Genomic DNA, 25,690 nt, shown 5'->3' with positions numbered 1-25,690 from the left:
AATACAGTACTCGTTACAGGGAAGGAACAACTGAGCCCAGAGTAATAGCAGCAGTTCTATTGAAAAGTTTTTTCACTGTGACTTCACAAATAAATTTGAAATCCTGACACTGGCATTCTGGGCTAGTCTCTGCAAAAAGACTGGCAAATATATACATTTGCTCCTTACTAATTGATGAACATGTGATCAGGGCAAACTGGCACCAGACTGAGCTTTCACTTGTGACTCGAGTTGGTTGGAAACATTTCAGTGAGACAGATTTCTGTTGGAAAATGGCAATTTGTTGTAAGCAAAATATTTCACCTGAAACATGGAAAGGTTTAATGAACTCTTGGCAAACGAGGCGTGATTCCCCTACCCTACTGAGTGGCACTCTTTCCCTTGCTCCCTGGGCTTGGCTCAGTAGCAGCCAGCTGTGCCAGGGATCCAAGACTTGCTGCTACAATTTGGGAGTCCAAAAGCCCTGAGAGTTCCAGCTGTAATCAAAGCTCAGCTCTACACCAGGGAGCTTAGAAAACCCAGCTTTAGCTAAGGCTTTCGGCACTTTCCAGTTTCCTGCAGAGCTGAGATCTACATCCCAAGAGTCCTAGTGCAGACACTGCAGAGCTCTGGGGTTACAGTAGCATTTCCCAAACACAGCCCTGACAAAATTCAGGCTGGAGTTTCCCATGGTTGTAGACTTGGCCCAGTTAATTTTCTGTGTAGTAAGAGGAATTCGGTCACAATCCAGGATTCCCTAGCTCTACATACACAAGACCTCAATTCTGGTCTGCTAAAACATGAAGCTGGGAGATGTCCCTCTTTTTGTGCTTTTTGCATTCAGGGAAGACACATTTCACTAGTGCTGTATAACTTTTCATTCAGCAATTCTTCCAGGGCTCCAGAGAATAGTACTAGACAAACACACAGCAAGAGAGAACTTCTCTTGGCCAGCTGTTTCACAGAATGACATTCTCAGTATTTTATAAGCATGACATTTACAGACAAAGTAATTCTGGAATCTTATAACTGCACCTGACAACAAAAAAAAAAAAAAAAAAAAAAAAAGAAGAGAGAAGCTAATGGTAACCTAACAGATTTAAAGCAACCTCACAGAAGAATAGCAGCACAATAAATCCTAAATATTAACAGGTTACAATGGAAATGCCAAGCAGATTGCCTGTCTACACTACTGGAAACAGGATGGTCTGTAAGCACAGCAGTTAGTATTCACAGCACTCTTCATGAAGAGCACCAAGATGTACTGATGGTAGCAAGCACTCTCACCATGGCAACTCTATCTCTTACACCCACTGAGATTCTGTGTCAGGATTTCTCTCCAGGATCCCCTTCAATCAACATTTCCCTGCCTACATATTTAACCACTTCTTCTAGAGGCCCTTATCACTATCATCAATACGATGCCTTCAGAAGGCTGAGTCAATGTGGGAGCCCACCTACTCTTCTTGGGAGTATGGCATGCCACCCCTGCAATATCTTTTGAGAATGGATGAAAATAGGAGTGACTGATTCATTTCATTTGGATTTTTTTCCTGCCCAAAGAGAGTAACAGCTGAAAAAATGTATGGATTTCTCATAAAACAAAGTACGTTTATAACTTGCAGCCGAAGGAGCGACAGAATTCAAGCCCAAATATTTTCGTATTGAAAGGAAAAATTTTAGATCTAGAAAACAAAAAACATATGAAAAAACATCAAGCCCAATATTTAGCCTACAATGTCCAAAGTCCACTGCCACCAGAAGATTTTAACATATTTTTATTATTTTATTTTCAAAAATACATAATATTTTTCATTTAAAAATTTGAACACTATTAGAAACCGAAGCGAAAGTCCCTCTAAAGAAAAAACTGTCCCTTATTTTCTAATTCAACAGCAGTTGAAAGAGCCAAGAATTGGCCATTCTATGCTATTTGGAGGGAAAAGTCAAGGCAGTAACTACTTGCTGCAGAATGAAAAACAAGAAACCCCGTAGAGCTACACAGAAAGCCACAGGGAAGATCTAGGCCACACAATGTTGCAGTCCAAAGAGCTGCCTTCTCCCTCCATGAGACAGAGAATGGCTCTTACACTGTGTTAATGCTACTCAAACCATCAGATGTCTTCTTTAGACTCAAATAGGCCATTCCTGCAAGAATCACAGGCAGGAGGAGACAAGAGTGCAGCTGGCAGGTTTTCCCCAAAGTCCCAGTCTGAGCCCAGCTGCTGCCAGATTTGGATCTCTCTGAATTACACTGCAACAAACCACAGTGCACAACCTGCTCATAGAGAATGCTTCTTTCAAAATCCCATAAAACTACTGTTTGACTTATGTCGGAAACACTTACAGGCTTCTGGCTTCTGAGTTTATTTCCTTTAACTACGGATGTTCTCCTTGTCTGGGCAAAGTACTTCTATTATCTTTATTAACCCTACAGTCTGCCAACTCTCAAATGATATTTTGTGTTTCTACAGTTATTTCAGCGTGTGCTCGATCTTTTCAACAAAACTATACAGTGCTTACAAACTTCAGGCTGGTTTGAGGACTTCGATACAAGTAATCCATTGGTCACAGTTTTTAAGTTTTGTTTCTTTCAGTTTCTCTTTCTACCTCCTCATTCTCAAATTACAAGAAAGAAAAAAAGAGGCAATTGGATTCTTCTTCTCTATCACATGCATTATTCTTATCACACCTCCCACCTTTGATCACACCTCTCTTACCCTCCTGGCAGTCCCATTCTTTTCAGCTTCTTTCTTCAAAGGGAGTTCTTTCTTTGCTAACCCACTAATAATTTTCACTGCCAACTTTTAAAATCCCTTCTATTTCTGATATGTCTCTTTTGATGCAGTGACCAGAAGTGGCAGCATACCATATGGTAATAATGGCATTGTCATATTTTCAGTGTTACTTCTGTTTTATTCTCCAGACACTGAAATATTTAGTGTACTTTTTAACTACTCCTGTGCATGTCAAGAAAAGGTTTTCATTGAACTGTCTACAATGATATCCAGATATTTTTCCTGAGCATTTACAGTTCATTATATCAGACAGCCAGGTGCATTATTAGACTCTGGTTTCCAAGGTACAGTACCTTGTATTCGTCAACAATAACTTCATTTGCCCCCTTGCTTATCAGTCAGTCAATCTTTTTTTTTCCCTTTCAATCTTTGCCTTTTCTAATCTTGATTCGTGCACATAAGGTTGTATCATCTACAATTTTCTTACCCACAGTCATCATTTTGTGCAGATCACATTTGTTAAAATATGCACAATTCCACTTTTAGTAATGGAACACCCCTCTGTTAGCCTTTTGTCATGCTTAAAATTGCTAATTCCTTCCTACCCTTTGTTTTACTGTCTCTTGGTGGATTTCTAATTTGCCATAGTACATCATATTGCTTAATTTATTTGGCAGCTTCTCTGTGAGAAGCTTTGCCAAAGGCTTTTTTATAGACCAAATAAATTTCAACTGATTCTTAAGTTCATGATTCTCCTGACATGCTCAAAACATCTTAGTATAAGAACACATGATTTTCTTTTACAGAAACCACATGTCCCTATCGTACCACATCATTTGTAGCACTGTATTGGGATCTTTTCTGTTACATTTTTTGTTGACATACTAACTTTTCTGGTATCATAATAAGACGTTTCCTAGGTCATCTTTTCATACTTAAAATTAACATCCCTGGTGATTCACCAGCCATATAGATGTACCACAGTCACAAATACATGTGATCCCACCCAACAGGATACACCAGGGAGTAGGGATGAGCAATACAGTGACATAGGCACGTCCTGCAATTTTGTAGTATTGCTGTGGTAGAACTTTTCTTTTCCCCTTCCTTAAAACTGGGGTAATGCTTTCCACAAACTCTCCCTTCTAGTTATGAGACAAAGGCATTCACCTTTCTTTTGTGGGATTTAACAGGGTTTTTTAATTATTATTTTAAAAATACTCAGAGTAAGAGGAATTTTTTTTTTGAGAACTTTCATTCCTAAGCAAGAGCAGACCATAAGGTGGTTGGGCTGCTGAATCTATTCACTGCTATATTTGCTTCTGGCTATTCACTCTTTATTTACTTTCTGTGACCTAATTATCACTTCTTTCTTTGCCTCCTGTAAGTTTTGTTTTTCTCACCAACTTTCAAGAGGATTAACATTTCCATGAGGGGCAGCTGTTTAAGCAACTACTACAATCAAAAGCTACTACATCCTAGCCAGTCAGTCATACCTGCCTATGTACTGTTTTTTTTCTGGGTTTGTTTTTGTTTTAACTCTCTTTTAGTAAAATGCCACCTTCTGCAACTGCATTCGATTACACTTTCCATTTTGCATCTATCATGTGCCCTCTGCTCTTTCATTTCATGCTATTTTCTGACAAGTTCCCTAATTTTTAAAGTATTGTATTTTCAAAAGTTTAGTGCTATGGTGTTAGTTTTGATATGATCCTTCCCCTCAGGACACACACGTTATTTATATAGTATTTTCTTTTTGAAACTACTTCTTTGCTTCGCTTGAAAGCAAAGGGGAGGGAAAAAAAAGCCTCTCTGCAGTGCTAGACTGGACTAGGTGTTCAAAAAACAGTATTTTTTTTCCTTAGAGATTTAAGGTATCAATGCATATCCTGTCTTATCCTTTTCTCATATGCAAAAAGTAACAAGATTAAAAAGGAAATACTTGAAGTCACTTTTGGCACCTGTCTGAGACTCTGGGCAAAGATTTAACATGTTGAAAAGCTGTGCAAGTTTGTATTGCCTCCCCTCAGCTGATGGAATCACAGGTGGCTCCCAGGGCTCTTTAAGCGTAACTTAAATCAAACTAAAAAAGCACTCATAAAACACAGTCAACTTCCTCTCCCAATATGGTGAAGATGCTTTAAAATAACTTGTCCTATACTTCACAAAAATGGATTAGGAATGCTTATTCAGTTGTCTGACACTAGCTGAGGAACAAAAAGGGGAAAAGGGGCAGTGAGCACCTACAAATCAGGAAGGGGCAGTGAGCACCTGGCTACATTCTTCAGGGCCTTTCCTGATTCCCACTGTCATGTAGCCTCTCCCTAACTGAGAAGCTGATTATAACCCTCTTCATATTACACAGGAGCATCAATCTGAGACCTCACCACATGGTCCCTCTTCATAAGCAACAAATGCAGGAAAATCCTGTGGTTGAGCATCACATGACCTGCCTACCACTGCATCTAACTTTTCTGCTAAGCTTCATCTTCTCTTTCCTCGTTTGCTGTCATACCATCATGCTTCAGCATGTGTTCACAATGCTAAACTTCTTTTCCTCTGCTAGAAAGGCTAGCTCACCCATTTCTGCCTTAGGTCTATATAGCAGCACAAGGAACATTTATAGATATTGGTTTTGGCCATATGCTCCTCTTCCTCATTCCCCCTTCCAAGTGCTCAGGCTAATATCCTGTTGCTTTCTTGGAACATATCTGTATGATCTCACAGCCTATCTGTCCACCAATTGCTGAGGAAGGTATGTGCATGATCCAAAGACACAAACTGGCCAAAGTCTGACTGGTGCTTGCAGTATTGCTCTGAGGTAAATTTAATCCCTACCAGGAAAAACAGAAAAGTCTGAACACATCTCGCTGAACTGCACGACAACTTTCCATTGCTTTCTGCAGAAAAAGTCCATAAGATACTCACTCTCTCAAGAAGAAAACATATTCCAACTGAATATATATTTAGATAAACAGAGAGAAGAACTCAAGTACAATACTTGTGGCCTGCTTGGACAAGACACCTCTCTGAGTTACCCATTCATTTTTTCCAGCTTCATTTTCAGCTCAGTATTCTCAGAATCCCTGGAAACCACACTATGATACCAGAATTGGGTCCTGAGATGCTCCCCTCAAGATTCCTGGGAATAAGGGCCAGAACTTGTGGTTATGCGTGCACTATAATTTGCCTCCAAAACAGACTAATAAAATTCTGTACTGTGTCTATTTTAGGATTTTTCTAAGGTGCCTATCACAGTGGAATCTAAACACAATATGACAATTACAGATAACACTGCGTGCCTTAAAAGGCAGGCTACTCAGCCACCCTTGTTCCTTGTGTGTCTGTGTGGAAACCTTCCTTCTGTTTCCCTTCTTGTGCCTTTCACTTCCTCGCCTCCAATTGTGAGTTGGTTCTGGCAAAGTGCCCCTGCTGGAAGAATGCTCCATCAGCGTGGTGGGTAGCACATGTAGATCCGAATATGGGTCAGGGCTGGAATCATTCCAGCTCTCTATTAAGATTTTCTCTATAGCAGGTGACAAGACACCAAAAACATTGGCAACGTTGTATTCTGGGTCAGTCAGTTAGATATGTTATAATTACCATGAAATTACACAGTATTTATATTATGTAGCTATTGTCATTAACCTAAAGATACAGACAGTAAGGAAGGCCCATATGGACTCGCACAAACCACTCATGGAAATTAAATCACTGAATAATCAGTTTCAAGGAGAATACCTAAGAAGAACCTAGAAAAAAGACGAGGTGGTTCAAACTCTTGCCTATGCTGCCTAGGAAGAAAGACAGATAAGACAACTAGACTTTTTTTGAGGACTGCAGCTGGGAAGAACACCTCAACAGGTTTTGCCTGTCATCCTTTATCAATAGAGCATAAAACATGAAAACTGAAGAGCAGCACTAAAGGAAAAAAGCTTGATTTGTGATAGCATTCTGGAATAAAAAAATTGGCTTATAATGAACAACAAACACCAACCCAGTACCTTAATTTTGAGTAGCATTTTTAGTTTTGAAAAATGCGTCTTCACTTGTAGCCACAGTTGCCTCATGGGGAGGGAGACAGGGCTGGAGAGCTGGAAGCAGCTCTGCCTTCACAAGTTGCCTGCCAGGAAGGAGATAGGCCAGGTGGTTCCCAAAGGATAGTAAGACAATGAAGACAACCGAAACAACCTACTGGCATAACCAGAACACTCCATCCTAAGTAGCTCCCAGCTGTGCTGTACCATTTCTGATGTGTATTCATTCCATTTTGAACGCTGTTGGCTTATATATGTGCCAGGTATTATCATCTCATATACACACAGATTCAAAAGGAGCACTGTTTTATAATGAAAAAGAAATCTGGTACTTTTTATTTTTAATTTGCTTATCAATTATTTATACTTCCACCAAAAAACCCTCAAATTATGTCTGTCACTTCTGGACACATGACTAACACATCCTTACCTCATTCACCTGCTTCAATTTTGATGTGATAGAAAATATTTTTACAAATGGCCTAGTCAATTGAGAAAGTGTGTATGAAACTGATTGACATTAAGGTGAAACATAAAACTTTCAGACTGTTGTCCTTGTGATTCTTTACATCTATCCATGAGACTATAACAAGGACAAAATGAAAATGCAGACCACATAGTTTTTAAAGACAATTACTTTCATCTCAAATAGGGAGCAGTTTTACCAGAAGAAGACTCCCAACTCCATCATGACCTGCATGACTGGACTGCATTGACTGAGGAGACTTCAGATATTGCCTTCACAGTAAGGCTAAAGGAGGTTGTAATCTTACATCGAGTCAAGCAGCTTTGGGCCTGATTCTGACCTCAGTGTTTTCTAACTGAGCACTACTTGGTCATAATTTCCATATTACCAAATAATTAACACTACATGTTACATGGCTGTACAATGAGGTCTGTTTTAAGCTGATGCAGGCTCAGTTAATGAAAGGATTAATGTTGGTAGGGGAGCAGAAAGGAGCACAAAGGCCTCAGAGAGCCACCAATCTGAGAGCACACAGAGACAGTGAAAAAGCCCCCAGTTTTCTCCAATGTCCTACCAGTGACCACCTGTGGAAATCACCATGCCATAAAGGAAGGGATAGGCCCTCAATCTGCAAACAATTTTTGCCAAAAAGGCAAAAAAAAGCAGAGAACAAGTATCTGTATCTCTGCAGGGATGTCCTTTACAAAGCAGGGGAAAACAACAGGTCTTTGGCAGGGAATAGCAAGCTTGTAGGTGATGCATGCTTTTGTGCAGGCTGTCAACAGCTGAAAACAATAAAAAAAACCCAAAATGACAACAACAAAAAAAAAACCCAAACCAAAACACTTTCTTTTCATGCTGTGTTCCCATTCTATCCATTCATCTTCTACTTAGGATAGCCATCTGTGCCCTCTAGTCAACACAGAACACCAAGTCCTAAAAGAAAGAGCCATAAACACCAAGCCTACTTGACAAGGATTAGCATGATACACCAAGGATGCCTGGGAGTAGTGCACTGATTCACAGTTAAAGTGTTAAGGAATGAGCCTTCAGACTTTAGAGGGATGATTTCAGACCCAGCAATGACCTAAACCACGGTAAGATCTGCTGTTGTGATCAGTGGAATCTGAATAACTTAAACTGAAGTGAATAGTTACTTGAGTGTAAGGAAGGTCAGACTCCTCTCTAGTGAGTTCAGATTCTGCAATAGCCTCTAAGAAACCTGCACAGGTATTTCTGTCCCCCTTCACACCAGTGTCTGTTACACACATTTGTCTAAAACAGATAAAATGCTAATTATAATAAACCATTTTACTATTACTATAAAACTCAACTTCATTAACAAGGGAAATTTTTTTGAACTTCAGCTTCTTCATTGAAGGGCTAATAGGACAGGCATCATTTTTACTTCATCAAGCATATTATATGGCTTGCAAGACCTGGCATTCTTTATGTTGCAACCATGTAGTACTTCAGCTAAGCAGACACCGAGTTTCTTTACATTTTTATATTTTTCTGTATCAACACAGATACAGATTCCTTCAAAAGGTCATCTTCAGTTTGAGCCTGAAACTTAGGCTGAGTTAAGAGTACACTCTAAACTTAATGGAAACACTTGAAAACAAAACATTACAGAATAATCTGTCGTTCATTTTGGTTCGGATGATTCACTGCTGAGCTGCCCGCAGTTAAAACCCACAACAAGAAAAAAGTTAATACTGCAGGCCTGTCTGTAGAAAGCAATGGAGTTTTCTGTTAGAGCTGGCCAAGTTGGTTTGCCCACTTAGTGTGATGCAATGGCACGCAGAGTTACTAGCTGGCATCCTGAAAAGCAGCACTGATGTGATTGCGTGCCACATCCCAACCCAACACCCCTGCATCTGGTGGTTCCAGGTCCAGAAGTGAGTCAGTCACAGACAGCTTGTGCTGCACCAAGTTGACATAACTCAAGGCAGTTTTCCACATTGCATAAAACGGAAAGGCAAGCATGGGAATAAAAGTTATTTCTTTATCTTTTTATGGCCTCTTTGCTTAAATAAAGGCATAATTCATAGTACAACTAAGGAAATTTTGTTCTTGTAAATGCAAATGAAATAGGTTTGTTATACCATCATTTTTTGACTGATGTTTCGAGTACTTTGGTTGTCAGAAAACACTTCTCTTACCTTCATGTGTGACTTGAGATTGTCCTTGCGTGCACAGCGAAATGGACAGAGTGGGCACTGATGACTCTTCAAACCTGTGTGAATCACCATGTGCCGTTTCCAGTAACTCTTCCTCTTGATAACCAAACCACAGATCGGACACTGGAAAGGTTTTCCCCCTTCCTCTTCTGAGGCTTAGCAGAAGGGGGAAGAAAAAGAGAGGATCCTTTACAGCCACTTGGCAAATACTTTTCCCTTGCAAACATAGTCAAGATATCATTTTTCAATGCTAGAGTTTCATCTGTAAAGAGACATATTAGTTAAACAACAACGGGTACCAGAAATTTCAGTTCCTCCCCGTCGCATATGCCTCTTCCCCTTTATCTAGTTATTATCCCTCTAAGAAAGGTCACCGTAATTTATAAAGGTTAATGCCCCAAACATCCTTTCACTAATCAGTAGAGGATGCTACTCTACCTCACCTGGTCCTAATGTTCTTTATAATTTAACTGAACTGAGATGAATGCCTCTTATAATCATCACTTTGCAGCTTCATTTCCTATCAAAGGCTGGCTGTAGTAGGGTATGGAAAATATGCTTAACTGTTAAAAAATGATCCATTTCCATATCTGATGGTCAGCCAGCAGGAAAGCAGGATATAAAGCATAGGAGAATCCACAGCTTCACTGAAAAGCATGCTGGTATTGCATATCAGATACATTTAACACCAGAAGCGAATGACTTCAGAAGCCCTGCTGCTGAAATTGTTTAGTTATGGCTTGAGCAGATACTGCTGCTATGTCAGCCATCAAAGGTCTTCGGGTCGTAGGTTTTCTTCTGCTCCTCTAATTGCCAGGGCTTTAAATCTGCCTTCCTAAATGTCTGCACTTGACTTTACTGCCCAGTTCACCTAAGATAAGGAAAGGATTTGGTGGCATCGATCAGGCAAATATGGTTAGTCATAAGTTGAAAGGAAAGAGAAATTCCTCGTGGTTGACTTTGCACAACCAACCATCCATCCATCTTCTCACCATGGTTTCCCCTTCTTTATTATAAAGAAAGGTCCTACTATTACAGAGGAATTGGACGCCTTTTTCCTCACTTTAAAAGACAAGATTCAGAGCTCAGCAATGTGCATATTGCTATTCAAAAATTCCCTCAGACTATTTAATTTCATTATTATCAGGGTCTTTTTCTACTGATAAGGATATAGCAAACATCAAATTCCCTCGATGAGGAACTAAGTGATAAAAACCCCCAGAAAGATCTGTCACATCCTAAAATATAATTCTTGCTATTAAGTGGGAAACAAAACCACTGTAGTTCAACTGATTAGGTAGTCATTATGTAAGTACAGAAAAAGGACACAATGTCAGTGTGCACTATTACAAGTTCAGAAATTCTCCTTGTGAAATATTCTATCGTACTTAACATATCAAATTGTTCTCCTCTCTGCACCTCTAAAGAGTAAGACAAAACCAATGCTATAATTACTTGTGTTTCAGTTTTTAAACATTTTTACTTCCTCACAAAAGGCAGGAGAAAGACAAACCACAGAAAAAAAATTAATGGGTAGCATTTTTACCTATCACTTCTTTTTCTTCTACCACATCTTTTCTCCAGCCTCTGGTTATCACCCAGAAAAGAAATGTGTTACAAGGTATTACCTCTTTCTGACCCCCTTAAAAATAAGTCGGCAAACAAGATGGATCAGTGGTTTAGCACATTACAAAATATACAAAGAACTGGGATGAATGCATGTGATTCCAGTGATAACTAACAATTAGCATTACACAGGAATTATGCCAATGCGCTCCGAAGCTGAACCGCGTTAGCTCTATACTATACTGCATAAAGCTCAGAATAAAAAAAACATGGGCTTCAGCTTCCCTTCATTTATATTGATGTCTATTTTATATCACACAGTGCCATTTGGTTGGAAAGAGTTATTCCAGTGAGGAGAGAATCAGTCAGTGCTTCCCAAAGAAGTTTCGGGAACAAAATTGCAAGCACCACAGGCAAAAAGTTACACCAAACAAGCACTCAGTCAGTAAAATAAAGGTCTGCCACCCACGGTCCTTCAAAAACAATCAGAATAGAGATTCCACACTTCTTTTTAAATTTCATCCCAAAGGTGTGAGCAGTTTATAAAATTGGCAACATTAACCGATTGATATAAAAGTTAGTCTTCTCTGTACCACTTCACTACAAAAAAAAAAAATGCACTTAATGATTAGGTTGACCAAACCTGACATGCCATTTCAGAGGCAATTACACTCGGATAAGCCATGACTCCAGCTTTTTGCCTGAAATAATTCTGAGCAAATAGCTCAACGTGGTGGACAAAAGAGCAGCAGGCATACCCTTGTTATTAACTTATTCCTCTTTAAATAGCCTCCATCTTTGCTGTTCCTTACTTGTCGACATCTAATTAATCTCACTGAGTATTGATCTCATAACCAAAGCTAGATGTTGCTGGTGGGTAAGTGAATCAGATTCATAACAGTAAAGCAAACTCATCAGTGCATTAGAAGTTCAAAGTATGAGAGGGGGAAAAAAAAGACCACTCAAGCTATGCCTACTGGGAAAAGATGTTTCTCTCTGGGAACAAGATAAAAAAAAAAGTCTCAAGGAGCAACCAGACAGACACAAAAAGATAAAGCACTATAAGATTAAATACTATTTTTTGGGTTTAGTGCCATAAGGTTCTGTGCGCAAAAGGAATCAGGAATGCATGACATTTATTTTCATGGCAAATATACGCATTCAGCCGCTTTACTCAACTTTTACAAAAGTGAAGTCTTCAACCAAAGGTCACTAAACAGTGACCTCTTTTCACAAGATGTATTTCTCCATGGCTGAGGGAGGAGTCGGGCTTACCATAATCAACATCCAGATATGCTAACCAACAGCTTGTTTTTTATTTTCAGTCAGTTAACTATTTAGGAAGGAAAAACTTAAAAGCATATCAGAAAATGAACTTTCAGAAATGTTATGAAATGTTAGAGTTTTCTTGGATGTCAACTGGTGTTGGCCCAGTGCGTATGAACTGAAAGGAAACACCCTTCCCCTTGGGATACTGGTCCCATATATCATAAAAAATAAGCAGTTGTTCCTTGGTTACCAAGGACCTGAGGCAATCAGCCCCCATTGTTATCTTCTACCAGCACAGTATGCTTGGGCCTTCAGCAAAGAGAATAGTTTCTTGAAATTTGCTGCATCAGAGCTAGTTTGTACAGTGCCAGTACTTAACAGGCACATCGGTAACAGAGCACTCCCCTAGTACAAGGTGCACAGACAAATCCCAGTTTTTTGGTCAAACACAGAGCCTGGGTTTTACTACAACCATGTACTTTTCCCCAGTAAAAACTTATGATGTGAACAACTTTTTCCCCTTGCAGGAAATAAAGTAAGAGCTTCAAATAAATTTTAACCTTACTTCCTTTCTATACATTGCTGCCTTTCTTATATGAAGGCCAGTCTTTGTGGGGAGAGTTACATTAAATTAATGACTACTTTCACACTGGTGTAGCCAGCGTGGGTACTCCTATTCCCACATGAAAGGACCTTTTACTGGTTTAGCTTATGCTAGTCCAAAAAGGACTTCATCTAAACTAATGAAAACCTTAGGCTAGATCCATGCCAAGAATAGTTTGCCACTTTAATGGCCTTGGCAAAGCACACCAGCAAAGCATTTGCAGAACACATGTAACACAGAGTAAAAAACTGGTTCTGGCTGCAACTTATTGCATCCCTCCCTCCTCTCTTTCAAGGGAGGGATGAGCATTGCTGTCCATCCAATAGCTTCTATCCTATGAGTTTTGACCTGAGCTGCACAGGGACAGATCAGACCTCATAATACCCCTAAAGAAAAAGGTTAGGTCAAGAGAGAAGGCAGTGCAATTATGTAACATCCATGTCAGGCTTCATACCTGTACACTGCCTTGCTACACTTGCACAGCCAAGCTAGTATTCCTGACAAAGCTCTAATATACTAAACCACATTGTGCATCTGGTGAAGATGGCTGCCACGCTTCTTCTCCCTTTGCAGCAGAAATCCACCCCAGGGAGAACACTGATGACTTGAAGTCATATGTTCTACCAGAAATATGAATCCATGATGGGAACTTTTTATAGAAAGAGATGAAAGAAAAATTATTATTCCTTAGTTTGAAGATGGATCATTTAAATTCCCCTGCATGGCTTGTCAGTTCTTTAAAGCTTTTGTTACCCAGAGAGTTTCTTCTTCTTCTTCCCTATGAGCCTCATTCCTTGACCGTCAACAGCTGGAACTGGTGGAGGGAAGTCAGAAGTGTAAAATGGTTCTTGTTGAGCAAATTAGAGAAATGCAGTTTAGTTGGGGTTTGCTTGTTAACAACAAAGGGTTGTAAAAAAAATTTAATGAAAAGTGGCAACATAATAATATACTCTGGTAAATTAGGACAGGGTAGTAAGCGATTATACAAAAGTCCATTTGTGACAGAGACAGCAGGAGGGAGAATTCTCCCTTGTCCAGTATTTCAAAAGCACTAGTTTTGTACATGCTCACTGATACTGTGAGCTCCCTAACAGGGATTCTTTGATCTTCTCTATTAAATGTTTTGTGGACTTATTCTAAACTTGGTAAGAGAAGAAAATACTATTGTACGGAATAAAAGAGAAAAAAAGTACTGAACTGTACACTCCTATCTTTCAAATATGGAAAAATTTGTGACAGCTTGGTCTCAAAGTGGTATCTTAAAAAGCTTTTCTATTGTTCACCTAAAGTATCTATTTCTTATTCTCATAAGACATGGAATCAAACCAAATCCAGACCCATTGAAGAGATGTTATAGAAGCCTATAGCAAAACAAATACATTCTACTTAGTGGCTCAAATTGTATTCATACCTGTACTAGCGGTTTTGGATGCTCTTCCCTTAGGGACTGGTAGTAACAATAATTCCAAAGACTGTGGCGGAGTTGCTTTCTCTTGTTTCATCTCCGAAAGCTGCAGGGGATCCTCAGGAACCAGCGACTTCTTCTTCTCAGCCAAGAGGGTGCCTGCAGCCCTTGCAGCAACCTCCTTGAGAAGGGCAGCTGAAGAGGTCATGGAAGCCAGAGAAAGGAAAGAACTTGCCGGAGGCGGGTGCTCCTGCCCAGGAGTCATGCTTCTTTCACTCACTTTCTTAGATAAAGCTGCTAACGTGGAGCTGGCTGACTGAGAACTGAAAGGTGAGGAAAAGGATTCAAATCTTATAGGGTCTTCAGTCCTCGAAAAAGATTTGTCCTGCAGAACGGCATTGGCTGCGGCTTTCAGTTTCAGGATAGCTGAATCAGGGGACAAACCACAGGTGGTGGTTGAGTTTGGCAACCACTTACCTTGATTCCATATAAAGTGACTGCTTGCATTGTATTGGTCACTTTGTTCCTGTTTCTCAGCGAGCTTTCTGGCAAGAACACTCAGCTGCTGGGCGTGATGAGCAGGTGGAGAGAAGGAGACGTTCGAGCCGAGGTTTACGGGGGACTCAACTCTGCCATTGACTGTAACAGCGGCATCCAGCTTGAGGGAGCCAGCCTCCAGGAGCCGCCTCAGGTTACTGCTCAGTGGCTTATTTGGACCAGGAGGTTCTTCTTCACACAGAGATGACACATCAGGAGAAAGGTGCTCTTTGCTCTGTAACGTGTCTCTTAGTGCCTCATTTTCAATGGATCCCAGCTCCGCTGTGTTGCTGCTCGGCGTTGCACTTCCCAAAGAGGTATCCGGGGAAGTGGACTGCTCTTGGATTCTGTCCTCGAGAGACAACTTAAAGTTCTCCTGGACTTCTCCATATGATGCTTCTGAAGGAGTTTCTGAAGAATTTCCAAACCAGCGTTCTTCTTCACTGAGTTCCCCTTCCACTTCTTCCTGTCTGGTACCATCTGTGTGGAACCACGAACAACAGTATTATTCCCAAATCTGCGTAAAATAGTTTCCTAGCACGAAGCATGCCTGACCTCTGCCTTGTAAAACAGTTTCTTAGAATGAAGCATGCTTGACCTTTGCATGACCCTCCTGAACAGTCACAGAACACCCCCCTAAAGTGCCCGGGCTTGGAATCAGCCTGGACTGAGTGACCACATAAAATGTTTTTTGAAAATGAATAAATCTTTCTTAGAAGCCAAAATCATGACAAGCTTGTCATCTTTCAGACAGCATAACTAAAACAGCTAAAACTGCAACAATACATATAAACATAATATATATTCACATATCACAAATAATTCTTTACTGGCATAGTCCGTACATCCTGCCAAATATTATGAACTCTCTGGTATAAAGCAGGGATTTCTCAGGTCCAAAAATACACAAGTGCTTGTATATTTGTACAGCTAGCACAGGTGCACCTTCAAAAGCAGATCAGGTGTGCAGCTACTCAAATCTCAGCCCAGTCCTGCAGTGACCCCTATCTAAAAGAAAATATGTGTACTGATAATCCACAGTTCATTCCTGAATAGCTGAAATGACTAATACATGAATGCAGGGCTGAAGCTTTCCAACTATTTGGGAAAGGAGTATCATACACACAGTGTCGTCTTATACAAACACTACCTGCTTGTCATTTGTTTGCCACTGTCTAATAAATCTTTAAAGACCAACCTAAACTGAACTTAGTTTAGCTGAAAAGAAAGAAAAAAAATATTGGTCTCACTGCAGTTAAGTTACATTTTCTCCACTCCGGTAACTGCAACACATCCAGCCTCTCCTGAGACCCAACTGCCAGTGTTTAAAGCACTGTGACCCTGGATTGCTCTTCTCCCTGACAGGTATTCAAAGTCATACAGTCGTGACCAAGACTCTTTTTGCAGATCTTCCTGACCAATCAGAACGTAGTAAAGAACAGCAGCAATGCTAGAATTAAATTCGTGTTATCTTCTCTTGCCAGATACCTCTCACATTTCTTGCTTTTAGACTCAATGTCCCAAGCTACAAAAGAATCTTTGCAATCATATAAAACAAAAGTATTTAGTATAACTCTCTACTGACATTCTGGAAATAAGCCTGCATGATACGCACTGTATCTATGATCATATATTATTCCCAGATTCCCAATTTAATTCTAGCAAATTACAAAACTTGGAGAGAAGCTGATGAATAAAAACTTAGATTTATGTTATTGCTTTGATACAACGAATTTAAGGAGGAAAACCCCAACCAAATGTATCATGAGTATAGAGATACCAACATACACTCTGAAAGCAAAGATTTATTTGGTGTTATAGAGAATATAAAGAACAGTCTCTCAGAGAAAGTTTCTTTTACTCAAAACCCTCTGGAGAAAAATTCACGCAATATTTTAAGAGCCCACAGTCAACCTACTTGGTTACCTTTGATTAGTAATTCAAGCAGAAGAGGATTAGCATCTTCCCTATTCCAAACAAACAAAAGCCAAGTAAAACCCCAAGCACTTGCCTAAATTTTTTTGATATTGTCAAAGTTAGCATCATAGGCACAGCAAGATTTACAATAACATGTGCATAAAGGCCAGTACCATGTCCATTCCAATAAAGATAGATGCTAACCAGTTGAACCAGCACTTATGTAGGTCAAAGGAGAACTGAATGTATTCACTCTTCACCCTGTGAACATTAAAAAGTAACTTGAACATATCTGTACAGCTGGGAGCACTGAGATGAGAGATCTGTTCACTCATCCCAGATGCAAACAAGTTCTGGACTGGAAGCCAGAAAAGCATCTTGCTGGCACTTTGTCTGAACTGATACACCAAGTGCAGGGCACATCCTCTGGGACACAACCTAGAGCTGACACCACTTCTGAACCAGGGCAAGCCTGCTTCCTACCACTAACATTGCATGTCTGTGTTGAAACAATCCCTCCTCTCCCCTGCAAAACCTACTCACTGTGTCTCTACTTCCCATCCACGAATAGGGAGAATTGCATTCCCCTTCACTCAGAAAGCCATTCAAACATTAGTTTGAGAGATATTTAAGTGTAAATGAACACAAGAGGAGGTAGATTTTGGTTTTAGAGAAATCTACAGCTTACTAACCCCCCAAACTTCTCTGTTCCTTGCCACGTACCTCAATTTCTTAGTGTTTATAAGCTTCCTAGTTGCAACCAGTCTTTAAAATACCAGTTAAATGACACTATTTTACCAATATCTCAATTTTGCTCATTCTGCTTGCACTGGAAAGGAATTCTTCATTCTCACCTGCACCAGTTCTTGCTCCTACTACAAAAGATAGTGAGAATATATGTGGAACATTACTATTCCTCCTCTCTAAAGCTGACATCTCAGAGAACACTCACAGTAGCTGAAGAACAGGACACTGGTATTTTAAGTTAATGGTACAAAGGGAGGGGGGAAGAACAGCTGGAGAGATGTGGGAACAGGACACGGGTTGCCTTTTTTTTTCAGACAAGCACATTCTCCACTGGTCTTGCCTATATGAAAGAGTAGCCGCCAACATGGTATTGACAGGGAGCAGCAGGAGCGCAGGACTCTTCATCAAGGCCTGCTCCCAAGCCCAGAATTTCCCTCCTCTTTGGGAACGCAGTGAGAGCTCCCTCTCCTGTTGCTAATCTACCTGTAACCACTCAAGCCCTCTCAAGGCTCCATGCAGTCTCTATAATAAAAGGCAAATTTCCTTTGCAGCATCACTATCCCAAAAGCCAGCTGGATACTTTTCTTCCTCACCAGTGCAGTTTCTTTCTGTGCCCAGAAACCAGACCTCTAACTGCTGACACAGTTCTAATTTTCCACTTCTTAGTAATTCCCAGTTGCTGCAGTATCAAGCCCACTGTATTTTAAGGCTGTAAGGTTAATGCTGAAAAAGCCAGCATCAGGGTCTTATCATGAGCTCAGTCAACTCTCCTTTCAAACAGCAGTGAATTGATTTAGAAGCGTAATGTTGAAGCCTGGCAATTTAATTTCTAAGCGAAGTTGCCATTCAAGGCCTTCAGGGTAGAATTTTAATTCACATTGACTTGTGAGCCTGTGAGTTTGAACAAGCTTGAGAACTCCAGGAGAAATCATCCCAATCCACCAGCTTCCTTATGAATTCAAATTATATGAAACTTTCCCTCAACACAGAGGGTTCATGGGTCACCCAGACCAGGTTTGTCTGAAACAGGAGGCAACCTCCACATGTCTGGCAAGAAACATCAGCTGTATTTCACATCTGTGGCAGAAGACCCAAATGTCATGTTTTTCCCTTTTCTCACAACACAGCTATAGAGCTCCAGTGAGAGTCCTTGAAAGATAGGAATAGAAATGTAATATCACATTTAAATTTCTTCTCTCCACCATAAACACACTACAGTTCATTATTACAGAATTACTTTAAGCTACTGGCATTTCATTTCTATTGCAGCTTGAAATGCTAAACATGGGTAAGAAACAACATGGAAGTTGTAAAGCAGGAAAAGGTACTTCAGAGTTAGAGGCAAATTCTCACTGACTTCCTTTGGAACAAGACCTGGCTGGGAATCTCACCAGCTTTTACCAAGGAACTGCTCAACAGCTTGCCTCTTCTCAACATGATACAAGAGTCAAGACTTGCAAATGCTGCTTTTTCCTGATTTCCACAGCAGTTCTGGAAGGAGAACTGCTTCCCAAACCTTTTGCCACTGGCAGAGGCTAATGGAAGTTACAGATGTCTGCATGTTTTGGGACTATCACATCACACAGCACCCCGGAGCCTCACAAAAGTGTTTTCCACTCCTGTCAGCAATGACAAAAGGCACCAAAGTACTGTTGGGTGACTGCTGCCACTGATGTAGCCCAATATCCATCTCTGGCAAAGCCACAAGTGTGTGCAGAAGCACTGTTTGAAGAAGTGCCAGTTTCCCTTGCTTGCCAACTCATCTGCTTGTTATCAAATACAGAGAAGTTCATTTTCCTCTGCAAGAGATCAGTCTGACAGACAAATCTTATTGATCCCAAAGTGTGTTATTTCACTTTGTGACCATGTGCCCTTTTATTTAGAGTGCTGATTAGAATCTGACCCTGGTGCCAATAGAAATGTAAATATTAACTTGCTCAAACTACTTACATCTGAAAACTGAAAAAGACAAACATGTTTGTTGATTTATACACTGAGCCACCCAATTCAAATGCTGGAAACTTTAACTGTTACCCAAGGTAATGTACACCTGCCATTCCTGAAAGAGGCAAGTGTGAAATGATCCACAAACTCCACTTTGTAGGTCTTGGAGTGGAGAAATATGAACGTAGCAGGCTAGATCTACAGAAAAGGGAAGAGCCTTCAAATCATGGCACAGAGCAACAGACACGGGTAGTGAAAACATGATGGAAAGAACACCATTTGGACCACCAGGAATTATCTGAGAAGAGGCTATGGCTAAGGAACCCACCCCAAAGAGACTGAATTTTCACGCTAAGTGGAACAAAATTCCACTTTAATCATTCACTGTAATGAGTAAATTAAAGAACTTCAATACAGAAATCCATATGCTACAGTGATATGAAACATATGAAAACTGAAATGATGGGATTACAGAATGAAAATTAAAGCAAATACAAAAGTAGGTAGAAGTTGAATAATTTCAAAGAAATGCACACAGGAAAATTGCTGATGAGATAAATTAAGCAAAATTGCCCTTTTTTCAACAGTTACATTTCAAGGAAAAACTGGGAGTCTACAGGACCAGGATTTAAAGATACAGGAGAGCCAAAACTCATATTTATTGATATCAATTGTCTTCATCTACATAAGGATTTCAGATATCATCATTCAAGTTTGTGTCAATCTAAACTTAAAATTACAATTGCATTTGCTGTCTATTTGACCACAGGTCATCTTCCTAATTTGCTGCCCCAACAGCTCTATCATTCCATCTCTAACACTTACCATAAATCATTCTCTGTATTATTTTATACTAAACACTGTACCTAGGCCTACTGAAAGAGCTTGGATTAAGTGATAGGTTTACACTAGGGAACTGAGGAGCTCTGCAAAGATACCTAAAGAATTTAAAAGAACACATTAAACTTAAATGAAGCAGTAAGCCATCCAAAAGGAGTTCTCAGGAAACACCGACTCGGTTGAGCAATCAGTTTAAGGCCAAGAAAATAGGCAAATGCATCAAAACCAAGGCAGAGACAACACTTGAGCAACCTAGGACTTAGTCTCATGTGACTTTTATCAGTGACAGCAAGAAAAGTGGAATGAATGAATGAAGAGAAAGAACAGTCAGTGACCAAGAAGGCATGGACAACTGTAACAGGTTTTAACTAGTCACGGACAAGATAGAGGTGAGACAAATAGTAAACTGGTATGTTCATATTTGGCCTCCAGGATGGGTTGTCATGTTCTATTCCTTCCTGGTTGCTTTCTCAGAACTCTCAAATGAGGATTAGGGAATCAAGCCACAGGCTAAAATTCACTCTCCTGGCAGTCCATATCAGAATACCCTCTCTTTACAGGTGCTGTAGCCCAGGTTCCATCATGATTGTTACCATCAGCATCATCTCCAAACAAAACAAGTTTTCTGACACATGATGGGTGTACATTCAAGTTTAACACAGGCTCACAATGTCTCCATCTTACCTCTGCAACAGTCAGCCAACTTACACCCTCTAGAACTGGAATACAGAAGGATCCTCACTTCAGCCAAATCCAGTAAGTATCACTGGTACAGAAGCCTTGACATTTGCCAGAGACTGGTTGCTAGTCACCCTGGGCAGAACAGTTTCAGGGGAACCAGGAAAGAAAAAGACATAATAGAGAAGCTCCAGGATGAAATTAGGAGAGGAACTCAACGTCCTAACTGCAAACAGCACCTTTCATGAGGACTATCAGCCACAAAAGTGTCACACTCAGAATTTAGCGCAGACCAGATAATACACAGGAGAAAAGAATGAAGGAGCTAAAGACTGAATACAATAGATACCTTCAGATAAATTATCTACACTGTGTAAGTGCATCACTTTAGCAATGGTAAAAAATAATTACAAGAGACCACTTGCTAATAACACATCACTTTCTAATTCACATTTTCTCTGGCTGTCAGCTGCACATAAACCCTTGCTGATTTCACAATCAGGTACTATAGAAACCAGAAGGCACAGGTCCAAAAATGACAGTTGTATCTGGGAAGTCTATTCTGTGGTATCCTATATAAATTGCTGAGTCTAGCTGCCTGCCTACAAACTACCCTTTTGGTATTCAGACTGATCTTTAAGCATTTCAAATAAAAAACGGTGCATGTAATTTCTTTGGGCTGAACAACTTTTGTGGGTTCCCACATCCAACAGACCATGCAGATGCGTGTGTAGTAGGACTACCTCCAAAAAGCTGGGCACGCTGTGCACCAACACCCCACAGCCTCCACCTCTAAAAAGCACTTACAGCCACACTTGATTAGAGTGTATATCCAGTGCAGCAGCTACGTTGATTTTCCCATAGGGATGCTTACTAGAAAATCATGATTTTAATAAAGACACAAAGGCCTGCCTTAACTCCTTTTAATATATCTACAGCAGCAAATAAAACTTCAAAGTCACAGTTATATAAACAGTCATGTGCTAGAGTGCCCTTGGTCCCCCATTTTCCCTTCATGATTTCTGTGACCTATAATAGGTAAGCAGCACAGGAAGTCACTGTCCTCTTTGAATGGAATTTCTGGCTCGCTCCCTTATCAACGGGATGATTGTTCAACTCTTGACCTCCTCACAAAATGGTTTAGCAGTGTTGCTGGTGCTTGAACCAAATTTCTCTGCTGCAGGCTGACCTAGAGAGAGCAGCACGGCTGCAAGAAGGAACTGCCAAAGAGCCACAGCTCTTCTGTTCTGTCCTTCTCCCCTGTGTTTAAGTTGTGTGAAAATACTCACACAATTAGATAGGGAAAGAAGCCCTAGGTAGGACTCTGTATTTCATCTCCACATCTTCTAAGATAATAATTTTCCTAACTGGAGGGAAGGAGGGGAGGAGAAAAGCAAGGCACAGTTTTTAAAGACAGGGCATATATTCTCTGCTTTTATCCCTAACTTAAATGACTTTGAAAAAAATCCATGTACAAGAAAGCCCCATAATATTCACCTAACAATTTCTCTAGTACTGCTTTTTTGAAAGACAACTGCAAAATGGACAAGATTAGAGAACATTAATTACCCTTCAGTAACTAGAACTCTTCCAGATGTTTTGCCTATGTGCACAAACAACTGAATGCGCACAAGTATCGTGCATTCAGGTTTGTCAACTGCTAGACAGTCATAGAATATCAAAATGAATGTACAGCATCTCAGTTTCCTTTCAAAGGTAGAATTCAGGTGTGATGGACTCTTCCAAGGAACAAGGGAATCAGGACAGATTACTGAAAATGCTTATCACAGATAACATAAAACTGTCTTTATTTCCTGTCCCTCAAAGGAGAGGAATTTTATGGTAGATGGGAAACAGAGGCAGTGGCCTTCTACTTTCAACCACAAGGCCCAGAATAAATGTGTCAAGTGGGTTTCATTAGCTGCCAAAAAGATCCATCTTTTACCAGCAAGTATCCACGGAAGAGGACAGAAGTACACGGTTTCTCCTGAGAAGAGCTGTCACGACCTGATGAAGATTCTCAGGGCTGGCTGACAGACCACAAGATAGGGCCTTATGGTGACAACAACTCTGACCTCCCCCCAAAACAAGTTCAAAAGATAACTCCTAGAACGATGGATGTTTGACATATTGCCTCCAAGAAAGATTACCTATTCTTCTGTTCTAGACAAGAGGTTATAGTTAGTAGCAACGGGATTAGTGTTTGAGGAGTGTCACTTCCACTGGGACTCAGAGATTTTAAGCACCAAAGGAATAGGCATCACCTTACAGTGCAGTGAGAATACTGAGGTATCAAAAGCTCAAGACTGAGAGAAGAAGTGGTCCTGTGCCCTCTCTTAGATTGGCTCTGTTGTTTGACTGCTTGATGAGCCAAGAATTAAAGAATTTCAACTCACTAATCTGGCAGAAAACTACTCACTCTGTCAAAAAATCATCAGAAAATTGATGTAAAGGAGGCAGGAACGAGAAAACAGGAGGAGTGAATAATCTGAGCCACCTATCTCCTTTGGTCTTGTGGGGTGCAAAGTATATCATGTCTTGTCAGTGAAAAACACCAGAGGATTCTCTCTCCCATCCCAAACCTTGACAACATACTACACCTCTCAGGGAAGAGTTGGCCCATGCAGTCAGGATGGCCACAATATGATGCTTTAGACTGCTTTAGAAGCCTTATCTGGGATACCTGCAGCTGGGCTGGCCCCCACAGACTCTGATACTAATTAAAAAAAGTCTTCTCTCGAATTGGCTGGCAGCATCTTCCTGGCAGAAGAAAAGTTCTATAGACCTTTACAGTGAGTCCCAGTAATCAGCAACCATGAAAAGTAGGTGGGCAGAGCAGGATGACTTATAAAGTAATAAATAACAATGTTACACATAAATAGTATATGTGTATTAGAATACATGTATAATATGTATAATATGTATATTTATATATATATAATATGTATACATGTATATAACATGTATAATATGCCTCACTATAATTTCTAATTACTTGGTTATAGCTGGATTTTGCCGCAGTTTGAGGCTCAGTGATCCGAAGTACTCGTGGTGTGTGCATGAAACAGAATGGAACACACATGGCCTTAGAGGAGGGGAATACTTCTGAAGACCGTTTCTCAAGCGGCATACCACAGAATAGCATCCTACACAAAAAGCTTTCATCAGCTGTCTTGACCCGACTTGTTCACCAGGCAGGCAATCCTGCCACTCTACTCAGCCCTAGTGAGGTTGCTTCTGGAATACTGTGTGCAGTTCTGTGCTCCTCGGGATAAGAGAGACATAGATTTCTTGGACCGGGTCTAGTGGAGGGTTACAAAGGTGATGAACAGACTGGGGCATCTCGTAGGAGGAAAGGCTGAGGGAGCTGGGCCTGTTCAGCCTTGAGAAGAGACAACTGAGAGGGGTCCTCATCAATATATACTACTATATGAAGGGAGGGTGCCAAGAGGATGGACCCAGGCTTTTCTTAGCGGTACCAAGCAATAAGACAAGAGGCAACGGGCAGAAACTGATGCACAGGAAGTTCCACTGGAATATGAGGAAGAACTTCTTTACTGTGTGGGTGACCACGTACTGGAACAGATTGCCCAGGGAGGCTGTGGAGTCTCCCTCACTGGAGATATTCAAGAACTGTCTGGACACAATCCTGTGCCATGTGCTCTGGGATGACCCTGCTTGAGCAGGGAGGCTGGACCAGATGACCCACTGTGGTTCCTTCCAACCTTACCCATTCTCTGATTCTGTGATCAACACCTCAAATAACTGGAGAGAAGGTAGACAAAGACAGTTGATTTTTATGATTGAGGTTTTCAGAAGAAACAAATATTTCTAAAGCCAGCTTATGCTGCAAAGGCTGGCTAGTAGCCCCAAGACAGGTTCATAAAACACACAAAGTGTCAGTAAAACAATAGAAAATCATGTTCCTTACAAAACATATTTTATGTTACCAATGTTCTTGTAACAGTTTTATGGAGACTGAGTAAAATACCACAGCCAGACTTATTGAAAGTTTCTTCCACAGGCCCTCACAAATATCCTGTAATAACCTACAACTGAGGCTGGGCACATGTTTCGTAAAGCACAAGATAGTGATCGGACTGATTTATACACTAAAGGAATGTGGCCAACTGAAAACCTGAAGTCTGTACATTAACATTTCAAAGGAATACACCTCTTCTGCCCAATGTAAACAGAGAGGATGATAAACTATTTGCTATAAAACCAAATACTTTTTTAGACAGCAACTTCTGAGGCAGATTGAAGTCCCTTATCAGGCATTTCAGGCTTCTCTTGGTCTTTTAAACCCAGCTATGATATCAGTTTAATACTCTCACAGATTATTATAAATTTGAGGACAAACTATATATTCAGGAGCTCAACTGTTATTCCCACAGTTCTGGTGGAAATGGGGAACAGCTTTAACAATCTTTGATGGTTCAAATTGAACTATCTCAGTCTACACACAGTCTACACTGCACCTGGAATGGCAGTATATCATTTGCATCAGTGCACATTTATTATTGTGGGCTCACTTACGTGTTAAGTTCCGTACAGCAACTGGAAGGTCTACCTTTTCTTAGGTATAAGGAACTACAAAACCTCCTTAAAATTACTTTTAGCTAGCCAAAATTTACTTTGCTTGTTCATTTGTTTCACTCTAGAGAGATGTCTAAGGCAATAGGTTTTTGCAATGGGAAAATATCAAATCACAAAAGGTAACAGGGATGCTGGCACCGCCAAAATAAGAAGAGCTAAACACCATTCTCAAAGCTTCCAT

General features: G+C 40.4%; 1 protein-coding gene across 6 annotated transcripts in view; it reads right to left on the bottom strand.

Moving 5' to 3' along the window:
• Positions 1-25,690, bottom strand: part of ZNF827 (zinc finger protein 827) — a 106,015-nt gene that overhangs the window by 64,913 nt on the left and 15,412 nt on the right. For 5 of the 6 annotated variants that reach the window (XR_005567158.1, XR_005567157.1, XM_039391017.1 and 2 more), the window contains exons 2-3: positions 14,254-15,264; positions 9,386-9,558 (exon numbers count right to left, since the gene is read on the bottom strand). Coding sequence is in view for 4 of the 6 variants with exons in the window: in XM_039391017.1 (XP_039246951.1) it covers positions 9,386-9,558; positions 14,254-15,264 (1,184 nt within the window). In the remaining 2 variants the exon portion in view is untranslated. The remainder of the gene's footprint in view (positions 1-9,385; positions 9,559-14,253; positions 15,265-25,690) is intronic. The other variant, XM_039391016.1, reaches the window with a different exon arrangement.

Source organism: Pipra filicauda, unplaced genomic scaffold, assembly GCF_003945595.2.
Source record: "Pipra filicauda isolate LSUMZ 115617 unplaced genomic scaffold, ASM394559v2 scaffold8_size5757611_pilon, whole genome shotgun sequence".
In the NCBI taxonomy this organism is placed as follows: Eukaryota; Metazoa; Chordata; class Aves; order Passeriformes; family Pipridae; genus Pipra; species Pipra filicauda.
The sequence above is the reverse complement of the archived record's forward strand: the minus strand, read 5'-3'. Positions and strand labels throughout refer to the sequence as shown.